Source organism: Fringilla coelebs (genome assembly GCF_963513975.1).
Source record: "Fringilla coelebs genome assembly, chromosome: 21".
Classification (NCBI taxonomy): Eukaryota; Metazoa; Chordata; class Aves; order Passeriformes; family Fringillidae; genus Fringilla; species Fringilla coelebs.
In genome coordinates, this window is record NC_140047.1 from 1,971,950 (window position 1) to 1,986,112 (window position 14,163).

Consider the following 14,163-nt stretch of genomic DNA (forward strand, 5'->3'; position numbering starts at 1 on the left):
GGTATCTGCACAGCAGATACCTGGTCTGACAGGTGTGTTCCCACATCCCCACATGCTGGGTACCCCAGTATCCACATCCCTTAGCTTAGGCAGCCAGGGGGGCCAGGGCTGGTGCTGCAGAGCAGGTGGGTGAAGTCCCTTTGAGAGCCCCCAAAGGGCTGCAAGATATGCCCGAGCAAGTGACCCAGGGAACAGTTCCCAGGAGCACCTCCCTGCCCCCTCCAGATCCTGAGTGGCCCAAAGTGCACTCACCTGAATCGGTCTAAGAGGTACAACATCACTGCCACCACGTGCACAGACAGCCCCACCAGCAGCCAGAGCGTGCTCTGGAAGGGCTGCATGAACGAGTCCAGGGTGCTGCGGGGGATTTCCTGCACACAGGAGAGAGGGAACAGCGCTGGCACCCCCCCAGCTGCACCCTGCCTGCCTGGAGGGACCCACAGGGGCCCTGCCCTGCCCCAAGCTCCTGCTGCTCAGGAAGGGTGAGTTGGTGCAGACAAGAGCCTGCATTAAAACCAGCAGGAGCCTACATTAAAACCAAACTGGAGCCTGGAATGCGCAGGGGCTGCTCTGGGTGCTGCAGTCTGAGGGACGGGCACCTCCCGTGCTGTACAAACCCTCCCACCCAGGGCATACCTTCTTCACGAGGATGGTGAGGCCCTGGTACTTGAAGGGCTTGGAGAACTCGATGTACTGAGCCCGCTCGTTGTTGATGGTGAGGGGAGCCACAATCATGTCAGCCTGGCCGCTCAGCAGCTCCCCCATCATCCCGTTCCACTCCTTCTTGTTGCTGTTGTTCACCTGCCAGGAAGCCAAGCCCGGCTCAGACCCCTGCCCTGACACACATCCCCCACCAGCCAGGACCCTGCACTTTTTAGGAATCCTGCATTGCCCTTCCACCCCACCCTGCTCAGGAGAAGGGCGTGGGGGTGTTTCAACACACAGTACAGGCAAAGAAAGATCACAGGCTGCCCAAACTCACCCTCTCTTGGGTACCAAATTTACCATCAGCCACCAGGTGAACCTCGTAGGTGAAGTTCATCACGCCTGCCAGGCGGATGAGCAGGTCGATGCAGAAGCCGTAGCAGCACAGTGCCACGGTGGGACGGCCTGGGGGAGGGACAGAGGGGCCATGACTGGGGACAGCCCCAGCCAGGGACCCCCACAGCATGCCCCTGTCCCCAGGGAGAGCAGCCACCCCACGGCTCTGGCTCCATGTGGGATGGAACCACGTGATCCTCCAGGGCCATCTGCCTGGCCACCCTCTGACGCTGCCTCCAGCCCTGTGGCTGTGGGCAGGTTGGGGACAAGGGGGGCCGTTCCTGTGCCATGTCCCAGGGAGGTGGGCTGAGAGGCAGTGCTGTCCCCCACTGCAGGGCATGTGCTGGAGGAGTCCTGACATGAGCCCAGCACGCTGAACACAGCCCAGGACACAACTCTGGGGGGATGTTGTGCACAGGAAGGTGGGATGAGCCAAGGGGATGCCCTTCAGGTGGATTTGGGCCAGCCTGGCATTCCTGAGCAGCTCCCACCCCACACCATGTCCTCACTCCTGATCCTGACACAGTTTCTGTGAAAGTTTGAAACTGTTGCTGTGTCAGTGCAGTCCATGCTAATGTGCCTCAGGGTCCTTGCTGCTGCTGGAGATCAAGGCAGAGAGAACTGGAACATGTCAGGAGACAGAAATTCAGGATGCACTCCCTCAAAGCTGCCCTGGAGCCCATTGAGAAGAGACACAGTGGGAAAGAGTCTGTTGGGCTCAAACCCCTGGATCCCAGGGCCCAACTCCTGCACAGCACTGCTGTGAGGCTGAGCTGATGGGGGCGGGGGGGGGGGGAATGTCTGGGGGCCAGCTGTGCCTTCACCTCTCTGTGCCTCATTCTCTGGGCCTCCAGTGTGACTGAGCACCCTCTCTGGGACCCCTTCAGTCTGCAGTCCCCAGCAGACTGAGTTACCTGGGATGGTCTCATTGGGTCCAGTGCAGAAGACCTTTTTAACAGGATCTCCATTGATGGTGAATTCCTCCCTGCACGTCCCATCTGCCTGAGTGGGCTTCACATAGACAAAAGGCTCTTGGTGGATGGTCACAATCTGTGAGGTGAAGCACAAACACCCTCTGGTCTGTGTTTCCCTCCAGAGCTACATTCCCGTGGTGGGAGCGGGGCTGCCCTCCCCACACGAGCCGTGGTGCCCTCCCCAGCTGCCATCTCATCCCAGCAGCTTTGGCATGTGGAATCAGAGAATCCTCTAGGCTGGAAAAGACCTTTAAGATCATGAAATCCAACTGTTAACACAGCATTGCTGAAAAGAACACCAAGAATATTTACTTTCCCTGCACCCAAGGTGAGGAGTGTCCTCCTTCACGTGACCCTTTCAGCTGAGCCTCAAAATCTCTTTCCCTAACAGGAGACTGATGGGAGACACAGCCAGGACTAGTGCCTGGAAAGGGGGTCCAGACACTGCCCCAAGTTAATGCAGGTGTTTCAGTCCTGCCCTGGACCTTTCACAAAAGCAGCAATCACAACGTACCCAATAGCACCTCCGTGCAGTGGGAATGGGATTTCCCTTGCTGAACAAATGAACAGTACAACAAATGAATGGTCAAACTGGTAAGATCAGCCTGGCCAGAGTCCAGTCACTAAAGTGGGATCCAGTCACTGAAGGGGCTGCTGAGCGACACTTAGAGGAACACTTAGAGGAAGAGCATGAGAAGCAAAGAAAGACTGGTAGGACCTTCTGCCAGTGTTACGTCCAGCTTCTGGCCATCAGCTCCTCAGGATTTCCAGAGTTCAGCCTTGCAGCCACCAATCCCCCCACCCTTCACAACAGGGTTTAATCTCCTTTTGGATCTGTTTCCACCTGGTCTCTGCACTGTCTAACAGAGCTGAACCATGCCTTGGCCAAAGGAGCCAAAGGAGCCCATCTTTGTATTTCTCACAAATCTGTGACAAGCGTCCTCTGGCTCCCATGAGAAATGGTGACCACCTTGTTCCTCCACCTTTCCGCGCTGTTTTCTCTCATATCCACTTCCCACCCATCTCTTTCCAAACCCAAGGATGCCTGCTGCTCTATCTAGATTTACTCCAGCTGAAAGTTATGCTTTGAACATGCTCCAGATTTCTCTCCCATACCCTCTCCTGGCCTTGCAAATGCTGCTGCCAGCTGCAGAGCAGCCATGGAGGTGGGAGGCAGATGAAGTCACTGCCCAGCACACAGAGAGCAGAGAAGCTCTGCCCCTAATGCCATTTGCTCTTACCTTCAACTTGGTTGACATCTGATAGCCTTGAGGTTTCTCAGTTTCCCCGCCTGGCCAGATGATCTTCCTGTCGTTGGTCAGGACCTGAGATGGATCCCAGAGGAAGCAGATGGACATGAGGCCAAGGTGGATACCCCAGTGCCAAGCCCTCCCCACCCAGGCCAGGCCTGCACGTACATTGCTGCCGTTGTAAATCCCAACCTGGACCAGTTTCCGGTTCTGCAGGTTCATGATGCTGTAGTTGGCAAATTTCCTGTCCCCGTCCTCGTTGAACTCCACCCGGCCGGTGACACCCTCTGAGTACTTGGAGGACATCAACACCCTAGGGAGAGAAACACAGCTGGGACAACCTAGAACACCTGCCGTGCTCCTGAGATGCCTCACAAAGCATCAGAAAGGCAAATGCTTCCTCTCAGTTACCTGCCATAAGCTCACTACCCTGTACAAGTCCAGCCAAGGCTACCTATGCTCTGTTCATAGACTTGTGGTCATCCCCTCCTGGTGGATGGAATCTGTTTCCCCAATGTTCTCTGCCATATCTGCTGTCATTGTCCCTTGTTCTCCACCAGATCAGTCCCACTCCCCTTTGGAATTATCCATCCCATCCCACAGCACCAAGGACACTTTCCACTGGGGCTCCTTGGGAAGTGTGCCCATTGCTACAGCTTTGGTGCTGTGCCTGGCATCTGCCCATCCCAGCCTGGCCAGTGGCCCAGGCACACACAAACACCACCAAGGCGAGAACCAGCCCCCAAACCCTGGAAAGGTGATAGCAGAGACACACAGGATTGCCCGAGCCACTTGTGAAGAACATCTTTGACTCACTCATGCCAAAGACTATCACTGCAGGGGATGCCAGAAATGCCTCCCAAACTATCTCCAGGCCTTGCAGGTCCACTCATGCTCAACAGAACCCAGGTCTGCAGGGAATGGCTGCTGCAGCAAGCCCAGCCCCTGTGGCCCCAGCAGCTGCAGTGAGGCAGGGATTGGGGTCTGGAAGCGCATGCAGGACCTGCTGATCCCCCTGCCCTGGCAGCAGCACCCCACAGGAACATGCTCCCATCTGTGACACTCCAGCCTCCACATCCACAGCACCAGGGTTTGCTACAGCCAAGGGCAGCCTGTCCCATGCATGGACAGCTCCTGCCACCAAGCCCTGCGTGCAGCACTGGACCCATGCCACAGCCCTTGGAATGCTCAGCAGGAAACGTGTCAGCAGCACTGAGATAAAATGGGACAGAAATATCCCCCTACCCTGACCGGGCAGAACCCCCCTCTCTCCCACTTCCACCCATGGAATTAAGCTCCAGACTGGAGGAAGCCATGGTCCCCAATCTTTTCCTCCCCTGCCCACACATCCCAGCTGTCTAGGCATTGCCCAGGGTAGCATGGGTTGACATGGATTGAATTGGTGCCAGGCGGCAGGATGATGCCTAAACAGCCTGGAAAAACTGGGTGCCATTGCCTGAGCCTGTGTCTGGGAGAGTTTTCTAGGTGTGGTGTAGCCCTCTCATCCAAATCATGCAGGACAATCCAGGCAGCCCTGTGCCGCATGCCCCAAAGCTTTAGTGGCCCTGAACAAAGCCACCATGCCTTCCTGCACTTTTTCCACACAGTCCCACCTTTTCCAGCTCTCCCCCACCAGGTCCTCTGCTCCCTCCAGCAGGACCCTTTCCCCAATACCTCTTAAAAAGGGGTCCTGTCTTCCAGATGTTGGTGTTGCCCACGCAGCCCCGCGGTGGGTCTGTGATATTCTCCTTCTCGAACAAGTCGTGCACGGCCTGGGCCACCACGGCGACAGCGTCACTGATGTGGGCTGACTCGTTCTTGCCGTTGATGAGCTGCAAGCCGATCACTCCTGCCGCGGCAGAGGGGAGGCGGTCAGCATTCCTGGGATCACCGGCTGCCCCAGCGTCACTCCCGTGCCCAGCTCTTGGGACAGCGAGCGCATGGCTACGGGCTGGCACCCCGGCACCCCGAGCTCCATCCCCAGGGCCCTGCCCAAGCCTTCCCGGGTGACAGGCGGCTTGCAAAGCCGCAGTGACACGGAGTTGGGGCGCGGCAGCCCCGGGGTGGCCAAGGCCGGGTCCCCACGCAGGCGGAGGGAGCAGAATGCGGAACCCTCCGCTCGGAACCAGCCCGGCACGGCGATCCGCAGCCCGAGGGGTACCGGGGAGGGCAGCGCCGCGATCCCCGCTGCCTCGGGCTCCGCCGAGCCTGGCGGAGCGGCCGGGCCCGGGAGGTGCCTACCGTCCGGGGCGTAGCGCAGGGCATTGCCCGAGATCTCCCGCTCCCCCACCAGCCACACGTAGCCCGAGCCCGTCATGTTGAGCATGGCTGCCGATCTGTACACCGTGGCCGCGTCATCCTCGCTGCAACGACAGAAGGGAACGGCCATGGGGCTCCGGCTGCCGGCGGTGCCGCCCCAGGTGACTCTGACTGCTGGGCGATGGCCAAATCCTCGGTGCGGTGGGACCCTTGCTCTCCGCTTCGCCCGATCCCACAGCTGCCGGCGCTGCTGAGCGCCTGCACACCGGCCCATCGTGCCGCAGGCCGGGGCCATCGGGCTGCCCTCCTTGCAGCTGGAGCAGGACGCACCGTCAGTGACCGGGGCTGCTCCTGCAGCACAGCCGGGCACGGCCGCCCCCCCGGCACTGTCCCTGCCCGGCCAGCAGCACCCCCAGCCCCCTCAGCTGCCCGGGACCCGGGCTGTCCGTGGGGCTTCTCTCAGGCTCCTCGGAAGGCTGTCAAGCCCCAAATCCACCGACTCCAGCGCTGGGCAGCGCTGGCAGAGAGGAAATCAGAGCAGGGAGGGGAAGGGGCAGCGTGGCCTTACCTGGCAGAGAGGATGATGACCCTGGCCTCCAGCTCCTTCGCCTCCAGCAGCAGCGCTGTCACATTTTTGGTCCCAGGGTCAAACTGAAGCACTTTCTCAGCCTGTGATGAGTGTGAGCAAAGCTGGTTAGTGAGTGAGTCCTAGGACTGGTGATGAGAGCCATGCTATCTAGAAAAGGGTCAAGAGAATTCATTAAACTGCACAAAAGTCCGCTAAATAAGATTGGTTATAGTTATTTTTTTCTTTTTCTTTCCTTTCTTTCTTTTCTTTCTTTCCTTCCTTCCTTCCTTTCTCTTTTAAGGTTTTGGCTTTTTGGTTGGTTTTTTTTTTCTTTTTTTTGCACTGTGCATGCAAACTGAAGTCAATCAAGACCCAAAAAGAGGCGTGCATTGTACAGGAAAGAGAAAAAGGCTTTGAAATGCAATTGAAAACTCAAACGAGTGTTGTTTTTCAAAAACATGGGAAATGAAAAAAACATATTGCACAGGGTTAACCTTTGGGAATCAAAGTGAGCAACTTACACCAAGGAACTGTTTCCTTTGGGGAGGAAAGGGGGTTGGTTCAACTTTTCAAAAAAAAAAAAAAAAGAACTTGCAAGTTAATTACTGGTTCACATGCATGTTTCAAAAAGAAATCCTTCCAGGGTCAGCTGGCTAAGTTTCCATTCTCAAGTCCAAACCAAACTATCTCAACATAAAAACGTGCTACCAAGAAACATAGTCATGGATTTTTTTTTCTTTCTTTTCTTTTCTTTTTTTTCTCTTTCTCTTTTATTTCTTTTTTTTTTATTATTTTTATTTTTCTGTTGGCTGTGGCTATTTTTCATTTGCTAGTTAGGTTGGTGGGCGGCGTGCATTTCCATGCATATATACCTTGGGTCCTCGCTTGTTGTCATAGGAAAGTTGGTCGAGGTTTTCATAGTTCCTTTTTTTACTCTGATGAATAATGTGCACAGAGAAAATATGTAGACACAGAAGAATATTATAAACAGTTGAAAATGACGTGTAGTAAAGCAATCCAACATCCACCTCCTCCTCCACTGTTTGCTAAAGGGTCTCTATAACGCTGGAGCTCGCAAAAACCACTATCAGGAGAGATTATGCCTCAGCTCTCACAGGAGCGTCACGGAGCAATCTGAGAGCAGAGCCTGAGTGGCACAGCTGGTGCGATGCAGTTGCATTTTCCCTTGAGGGACTGGGGGATTCTTCAGCAAGGAAGTTTTATCTTAAGCTCAGAAAGAATCTAAGGGCCTAAGTGGTGGGGTTTCCATGGAATTACTGTGGAAGTAAAGGACAAAATGTTGTGTACGGAAAGTGCTGGATAAAGGCAAACTGTTACAGTTAAGAGTATTAGCATTACTAGCATCACTAGCAGCATTACAGTCCTGTCCACCCTCAGAGAGTCCACACAAAGTGAGGCGTCTCAGCTGAACCTCTCACCCCCTGAAAGGAGGGAGCACTTCCTGAGCTCTGTTGACATCCAAAAGAGAAAGATAAAGTTCTCTAGGTGCCGTGTTGGCTCAAAGCGTGGCGATATGAAGCAATGGTGAACATGGGATGGCATTGCAGCTTTTACCTGGTCCCTGGGGAGGGCCCAGGGCACCTCATGGCTCTGCAGAACACGGGTGGCCCTGGGAGGGGCAGCTGCCTGAGACCAGGGCTGGCCCTAAGTGTGGCTGGTGGGGCTCACTGCTTGGTGGTCTCCATGCTGCTGGCTGGAGCATGCCAGGGGGCTCAGGGCCTGCACTGACCCCGGAGAGATGGGGCTGGAGCAGAGACCCTGCTCCTCCCCTGCTCTGCTGCCCCAGCTGCTGGTGCTGCCTGGCCCCAGAGGAGCCCAGGGCAGGGCAGCCACTGCTGGAGGTTTCCTCTCGGGCAGGCACTGTGCTGAGGGCCCAGGGCCTCTGCTCAGAGCCCTGACCCTGCAGCAGCCTGCATAGAGCCCTGGCACCTCCTGGGAGCAGCCCCTGGGGCCAGGCCAGTCACAGCAACCTGACGGTGCCTTCAGGAGAGGGCTGGGCAGCTTTTGGTGGGACATAGTGGGACATCCTCTCCTTGACCCCGCCCCAGCTGAGCATCCCTGATCTGTGCACATGGGGTGTGGGACACAGCTCTACTCTCATCTCCATTTCTCCAGAGCCTGATGGCAATGGATCCCTGCCAGAGGAGCAGGGGTCCATGCTCCCAGGCTGCTCCTCAGACAGACAGATTGCTCTTCATCTTGCTTTCCAAACTAATTAGCTTGTCTTTTCCTGAGCATTCAGGCCAGTCCTTGGCAGGATATCTTGCCAGGTCTCCTTTCCATGCAGCTGTGTGACCTTTCCTTTCTTCCCCTTGGATGCAGCTTGACAGGTTTTCATTGCTTAAAAAAATTGGGTCCTGGCAAGGAAAAGTATGTGAAGAGGCAAAATCTTCTTGGAGCCCAGGTCTGCCTTCATTTCTGATGACTCCAACAATGAGGATTTCTGCAGTGGCTTCTGCTGGGCCTGCAGGGAGCCCTGGAGTAATGACTGCTACAAGGAGGCCAGAGATGCAGCAGGACAGCAGGAGTGTTCTCCAGTCAGGCAAGGCTGGTCACTTCTCCCCAGGCACTGTCAATGTAGTCAAACACTTGGTCATCCATGCTGCAGCCACCAACCAGAAATTCCTGGGATGTGCTGGCCCAGGCTGGCCAGCAGAGTCTTCAGTACAACAAGGCTGGTCCCTGGTCACCTCTCCCTGTCACTAGCCCTGTTTCCAGAACTACACTAGTAATCCTCTTTTTCCCATTTTTCCATGTGGTCCTGCAGCCCTTCTCTGGTCTTCATGTTTCACACAGGGACAGACAAATCAGAAGTTCCCTTTCCACCACATGCTCCTGCAATCTCTCAAAAATTTGCTACTTTCATGAAGGCCACTGTCCCAGAGAAAGGCAGGCAGCACAGCAGGGACCTGCCAACTCTGACCCCAAGCTCTGGTTTCAGTGTCCAGCACTCCTTTCCAAGCCCCATGAACGAGCAGAGCTGTGCTGGGTGGAGCAGCTCCAGGCTGAGGGTTGCTGCAGACAGCCCCAGGACAAGGCCAGCCCATGGGGCACTCCAGGGCTGCCAGCATGGCCTGGGTGCTGGGCTCAGGGTGCTGCTGGAGCTGCAGACCCACACAGTGGTGCCTGGATGGCACACGGGGCTGGCACAGACCCTGGGGGCAAAGCCATGCCCCAAACCAAGAGCCCAGATGGCAGGGGAGTCTCTGACCCTGAGCAGGTCCTCCATGTCCTCAGGGGCTGTGATCCAAGCCTTGAAGAGGTTGTGATCAGGTCTCCCCAGGGCCCAGGCTGCCCTTGGAGAGGCTGGGGAGGGGCCCATGGTACAATCTCATGGCACGAAAAGAGCCAGCACACCAGTGGTCAGAATAGAGATTGGAGAGAAGAGGTGGAGGAAGACAGGAAAGCCCCAACGGGGTATCTGCCACCTGCAAGACCAGTCAGACCAGTCTGCCCCACCTTTTGTCACAGGAAGAAGAAGCAAGATGCAGTGGCACACCCCACAGAGAAGACAAGGTGACCTGCTGGGACAGAGCAGGTGCCCCAGGCTGGAGAGTGGCTCGAGCAGCCCAGGGGCTGCCAGGGGACACCAAGACGTGGTAGCTGCAGTGCAAAATGGGGAAGGTCCGAGGACAGACCCTCCCTCCCCATCTTTCAAGCTCTCAAAGGCTTCCCTGCAGGGTGTGCAGGCTGAAGAAGAAATGCACCCCGTGCCTGGGAGCACCACATGGGGCAAATGGGAGTGGAGGCAGGAGAGGGAACAGCAGAATGGGATGCACAGGAACTACAGAAAAACAGAAAGTGGAATTCAAAAGATGCAAGAGGAGGGAGAGAAAGTGACAATGGCTCTCCCTGTATGAAGTGCTTTGTGCTGGGAAGAGGCTTTGGAGAAAAATACTGTCCTGCTGTTACCCAGTGGGAAGCTGCCCTTGGAGGCAGGAGGATCCTCTGTGGCTGGTGGAACATCAGTGCCTTGAGACAGCCTGGGATGCAGCAAGGATGAAACTTCTTGAAAATCACTGCCATAATCAGGAGTCTGTTGGTCAGTGTGGCTTGTGCCAGCCTGCACCCCTGCAGCAGTTGTACCTCCAGGGAGGTGATGAAGAGCAGTCTCAGGGTCCCATCTCTCAGCTCAGCCATCAACTCCAACCAGAAGAAGCATCCATGGCCACATCTCTCTGCTGAGAGACTGCCAAAGGTCTAGGAGCTGCAGGTGGGGCCTCCCTGGGAGGGAACATCCCCAAATGGGTGCCTGCCCTGATGCTGCTGGAGACTGGATGAACTCAGGTTCTGCCCATCCGAAGGGGACCTCACCCTCCCCCAGGAGAGAGGACGTGCTGGGACTCCATCCCATAGGACAGGAGGTGTTTCCTTGCCTTCCAGACTGCAGGCACAACTTCCTGTGCTCTCCTTCTCTGCTGGCCTCGAGCGCTTCTTCAGTCCTTTCCCTCCAGGCTGCAGGTCTCTGCTCTGACCCCCTGCCCTGCCTCCCTCCCTGCTCCCCTGGCCCTGAGGGCAGGACGAGGTCCCACACCCGGCCCTGCCATGCATGGGGTGTCAGGAAAGCAGCGTTTGGGTGTGCTGCGATGAGATGGGAACGGGCCCACAGCGCTGCCCAGAGGATCAGAGCCCCGCTGCCCCTCCCAGGCACCGAGCTCAGCCCCCATGGCCAATTCAGAAGCTGCTTTGCGGGGTGGCTTTGGCACTGCTGGCTCTGCCTGGCCCCGGGGCGGCTGCAGTGGGGCAGGTGCTTCCCTACACTGAGCGACTGGTCCTCTCCTTGGGTGGGAAACTCGGGCAAGGCATTTGCAGAGCTCCAGGTTATCCTTCCCTTCATTTTGTAGTCGATTTACATGTAGGAGATTTTGACCATGGCAAAGCAAGTGAAATGAATAAAGTACAAAGTTCTGTCAGGTACTAGTCAGACACTGTTGATGCTTTAAGCATGTTAGCCATGTTACAATGGAAAGAAAAGGTGTTTTACATACAGAAATCTACATACATACAACAGCCCAAGACTTCTAGTTTCGTTGTTGTTGCTTAAACAAAGCTACAAGACAATGTTCAGGAACTGACCTTGGACTCTTTCTCCTCCAGGAGCGTCTCCAGCTTCTTCTGTGCAGCACGACCCTCGTGGTCGTCGCTGACTATCAGGATGACGTGGTTCCAGTTGAAGACTCTCATCATCTCAAACCAGACGTTGGCCTGGTGAGAGTAGGGTGGGACCGTGCGCAAAAAGGACAGGTGGATGCTCTGCAAGGGAGAACAAGAGCTCAACACAGACTGTGGGGCTGTCAGCCACGTCTGCAGGGACAGGGACAGGGACAGGGACAGGGACAGGGACAGGGACAGGGATCCATTCTGGGATGCACACCTTGAGCTAACCTCTGGGACCTGCATCCTTCCTTCTGGCCGGGAAGCAAACCCTGGATGTGACTTTGCGGCTCTCGGTGGTTAAACCAGGGCATGGCAAAGAGGGGTTTCTGCTTTGTGCTCCATAAATGCACAGAGAAGAAAAGCCTATCGAGCCATGAATGACCAGCAGTGTTCAGTGCAAATATAGCCTTGCCTCTTGGCCTTTTAAATGATTACCAGACAATGGACCTCAAAAAGCAGAAGAATTCCCTTCAGAATGCAAGAGGCAGGTACAGGCAGCTGCAGGCTCGTCATGTGCCATGGCAGAAGTTCAGAAAGGCAGTTTTATAACATGGGCCCTGGCTGTTTCTAGGTCAGCCTGTTCTGCAGCAGCAGGCAGAGGAGGCAGCTCTGGACCCGTGCCCCAGCAAACCTCTCTGCTTGGGTTAAAGACATCGTTATGGTTGGGTGATTGTGCAATAGCAATTCCAGCCTAATTAAGTACACTGCTCTTAGGGGAGCAATCAGACCAAAAGCTGGAGCTGACAGAGAGCTTTCAAACAAATGTAGCTTGTCCAAAAAGCCCTGGAGTCAAATATTAGGAAGTGAAAGTGCTCATGCTCAGCATGGACCCTGCTTGACAGCCCAGCTATGTGCTGGAGGGAGGCAGGAGCCAGAACTGGAGAGGACAAAAATAAAGCACCATAATATTTCTTTCTCTAAGGCTAAGATGGTTGTCTGAACCAAACAGGGCTTGTCCAGACCTGCTCATCCAGAGACCAGACCCAGAATGGGTCAGAAATGTCCTGAATGGGCCAAATACACACTGGGAAGGAAAAGGCATCATGTCCCCCATGGACACACACAGGAGGAACAAACACACCAGATAAATCCTCTTACTCACACTCCATGCAGTGATAATGTCAGACCAGACCATGAAATGTGTAGAAAAGGATGCAAACTCTCTGCTGTGCTCAGGGCTCCCTGCACAGGCTCAGCAGGTCCCTGCTCCTGCCCCAGCCCAGCACAGGGGAACAGGGGAGCAGCAGAGCCACCACAGCACTGGGAACATTTCCTGAACCTGAGACACTGAGGAGAAGGATGGATGTTTAACCAGAGGAGGAAACAAACCAGGAGAGCCCCAACAAGACTCTCAGAGTATGGCTGATACAAACATTAGAGTTACAGGAAGAGCAGCTCACCCCACAAACCCATGGGATTGGGACAAAGCCCCATAGGGATAAACAATGGAAAGACAACCATGGTGCCCACACTAACTCAGTGTGCAAGAGCTCTTTGCAGTCAGCAGAGATGCCCAGGAATTTCCAGGTCCAGCTGCACAGCCTGGGCGAGAGACACACCACCTGGGACTAAGCATTTTTAATTTTCAACCCCTGAGCATTTTTAATTGCTTTAAGGAAATCCAGGGAAAGTGAAACTGAAAATGGGAAAAAAATCAGAAGAGAGAAAAGAGCTGAAAAAATAACAGAAAAGACAATATTAAAAAAAGAAATCAGAGAAACACAGGTTAAAACATCTATAAAAATTCTTTCAATCCCTTTTTCAAATGAAAAAATCTTAGAATTTTCCGTATGTTGCATCAAATTACTTTCTAGCTTCCCAACCAGCTTGCAAAAATGGTGTTTAACCAATCATGGCTTTCTTAAATATTGTAAATATTTAAGAGGAAAAAAATACTGCAAGGTTGTTGGGGGACAACTTGGTTTAACAGTCCAGACAAATTTGCTTTCTGAGGTGGTGTCAAAAGGCTCATGGACAGACTCTGGTGGGATCTCAGCTCCTGGATCCCTGAACTGTGGTTTTCAAATAGGATAATGAAGAAAAATTCATGTCAAGTGCTGAGCTGAGATCTCAGGACGAGCACTCATGGTCTGGCACAGCTTTTGAAACACCTGGGACTCCTGAGCATCTTTACAAGGGCCAAAGATTGGCAGAAAAATGACCAGAGTCCCCCAGAGGTTCACATGGGCAGCTTGTGCTGTGCAGAGGCAGGTGAGGATCCGGCTTGGTGTGATTTGATACCCCCACCCCAGCACACACAGTGACATCCCCCAGGTCCCTGTCACACCCCCTGAAACTCAGCACAGAGCTCTGCTGGGCACGGACACACGGCTGCACTGCAGATGATGGGGGCAGTGATTTGTGCACCTAATTACCCCAGTTTTTGGCAAATAACTGTTAAAAAAGACCTGTGGTTTTAAGCAGAGCCCCTGTGAGACAGCCAGCCCAGCTTGTGGGCTCACTCAGCTGCACCAGCTGTGCCCCTGGTGCTGCTCCAGCCCTTGAACTTGGGGCTCTCATCACTCCCTGCCCTCAGATCAGGCACACAGCAAAAACTGCTCCTCGCTACAGACCCACACTGGCCTTGTGGGGTGCTTTGTAGGATCCTCACCCCTTGCTCTGATCTGAGTGTGCCTGCTGCCAGCCAGGGCTGGACCGTGGCAATGGGTCACAGCAGCCCCAAACCTCCCTGCAGCCCACCCACACCTCAGAGCTCAGCCCTGCGCTCCCCCACTTCATTCTAGCTCTGCAAAAGGGCAGCAAACAGCCTGGGCTGAAATCCAGGGCCCAAGCTCAGCTGGAACCCCGGGGCTGGAGCCAAAAAGCACCAGAGGGAGCAGGGTTGGGAGGCTGGGGATATTTCCTGGCAGGGTGGGCAGGCCCTGGCACAGGG

The 14,163-nt window shown here is 54.9% G+C and overlaps 1 protein-coding gene across 4 annotated transcripts in view; it reads right to left on the reverse strand.

Annotated features, from left to right (window-relative positions):
• Positions 1-14,163, reverse strand: part of GRIN1 (glutamate ionotropic receptor NMDA type subunit 1) — a gene marked incomplete at both ends in the record, with an annotated part of 36,576 nt that overhangs the window by 14,209 nt on the left and 8,204 nt on the right. For 2 of the 4 annotated variants that reach the window (XM_084219493.1, XM_084219492.1), the window contains 11 exons: positions 253-371; positions 637-801; positions 983-1,110; positions 1,956-2,091; positions 3,257-3,340; positions 3,434-3,578; positions 4,940-5,114; positions 5,507-5,628; positions 6,093-6,193; positions 6,965-7,027; positions 11,190-11,366. In XM_084219493.1, coding sequence (XP_084075619.1) covers positions 253-371; positions 637-801; positions 983-1,110; positions 1,956-2,091; positions 3,257-3,340; positions 3,434-3,578; positions 4,940-5,114; positions 5,507-5,628; positions 6,093-6,193; positions 6,965-7,027; positions 11,190-11,366 — 1,415 coding nt within the window. The remainder of the gene's footprint in view (positions 1-252; positions 372-636; positions 802-982; positions 1,111-1,955; positions 2,092-3,256; positions 3,341-3,433; positions 3,579-4,939; positions 5,115-5,506; positions 5,629-6,092; positions 6,194-6,964; positions 7,028-11,189; positions 11,367-14,163) is intronic. The other 2 variants (XM_084219494.1, XM_084219491.1) reach the window with 1 other exon arrangement.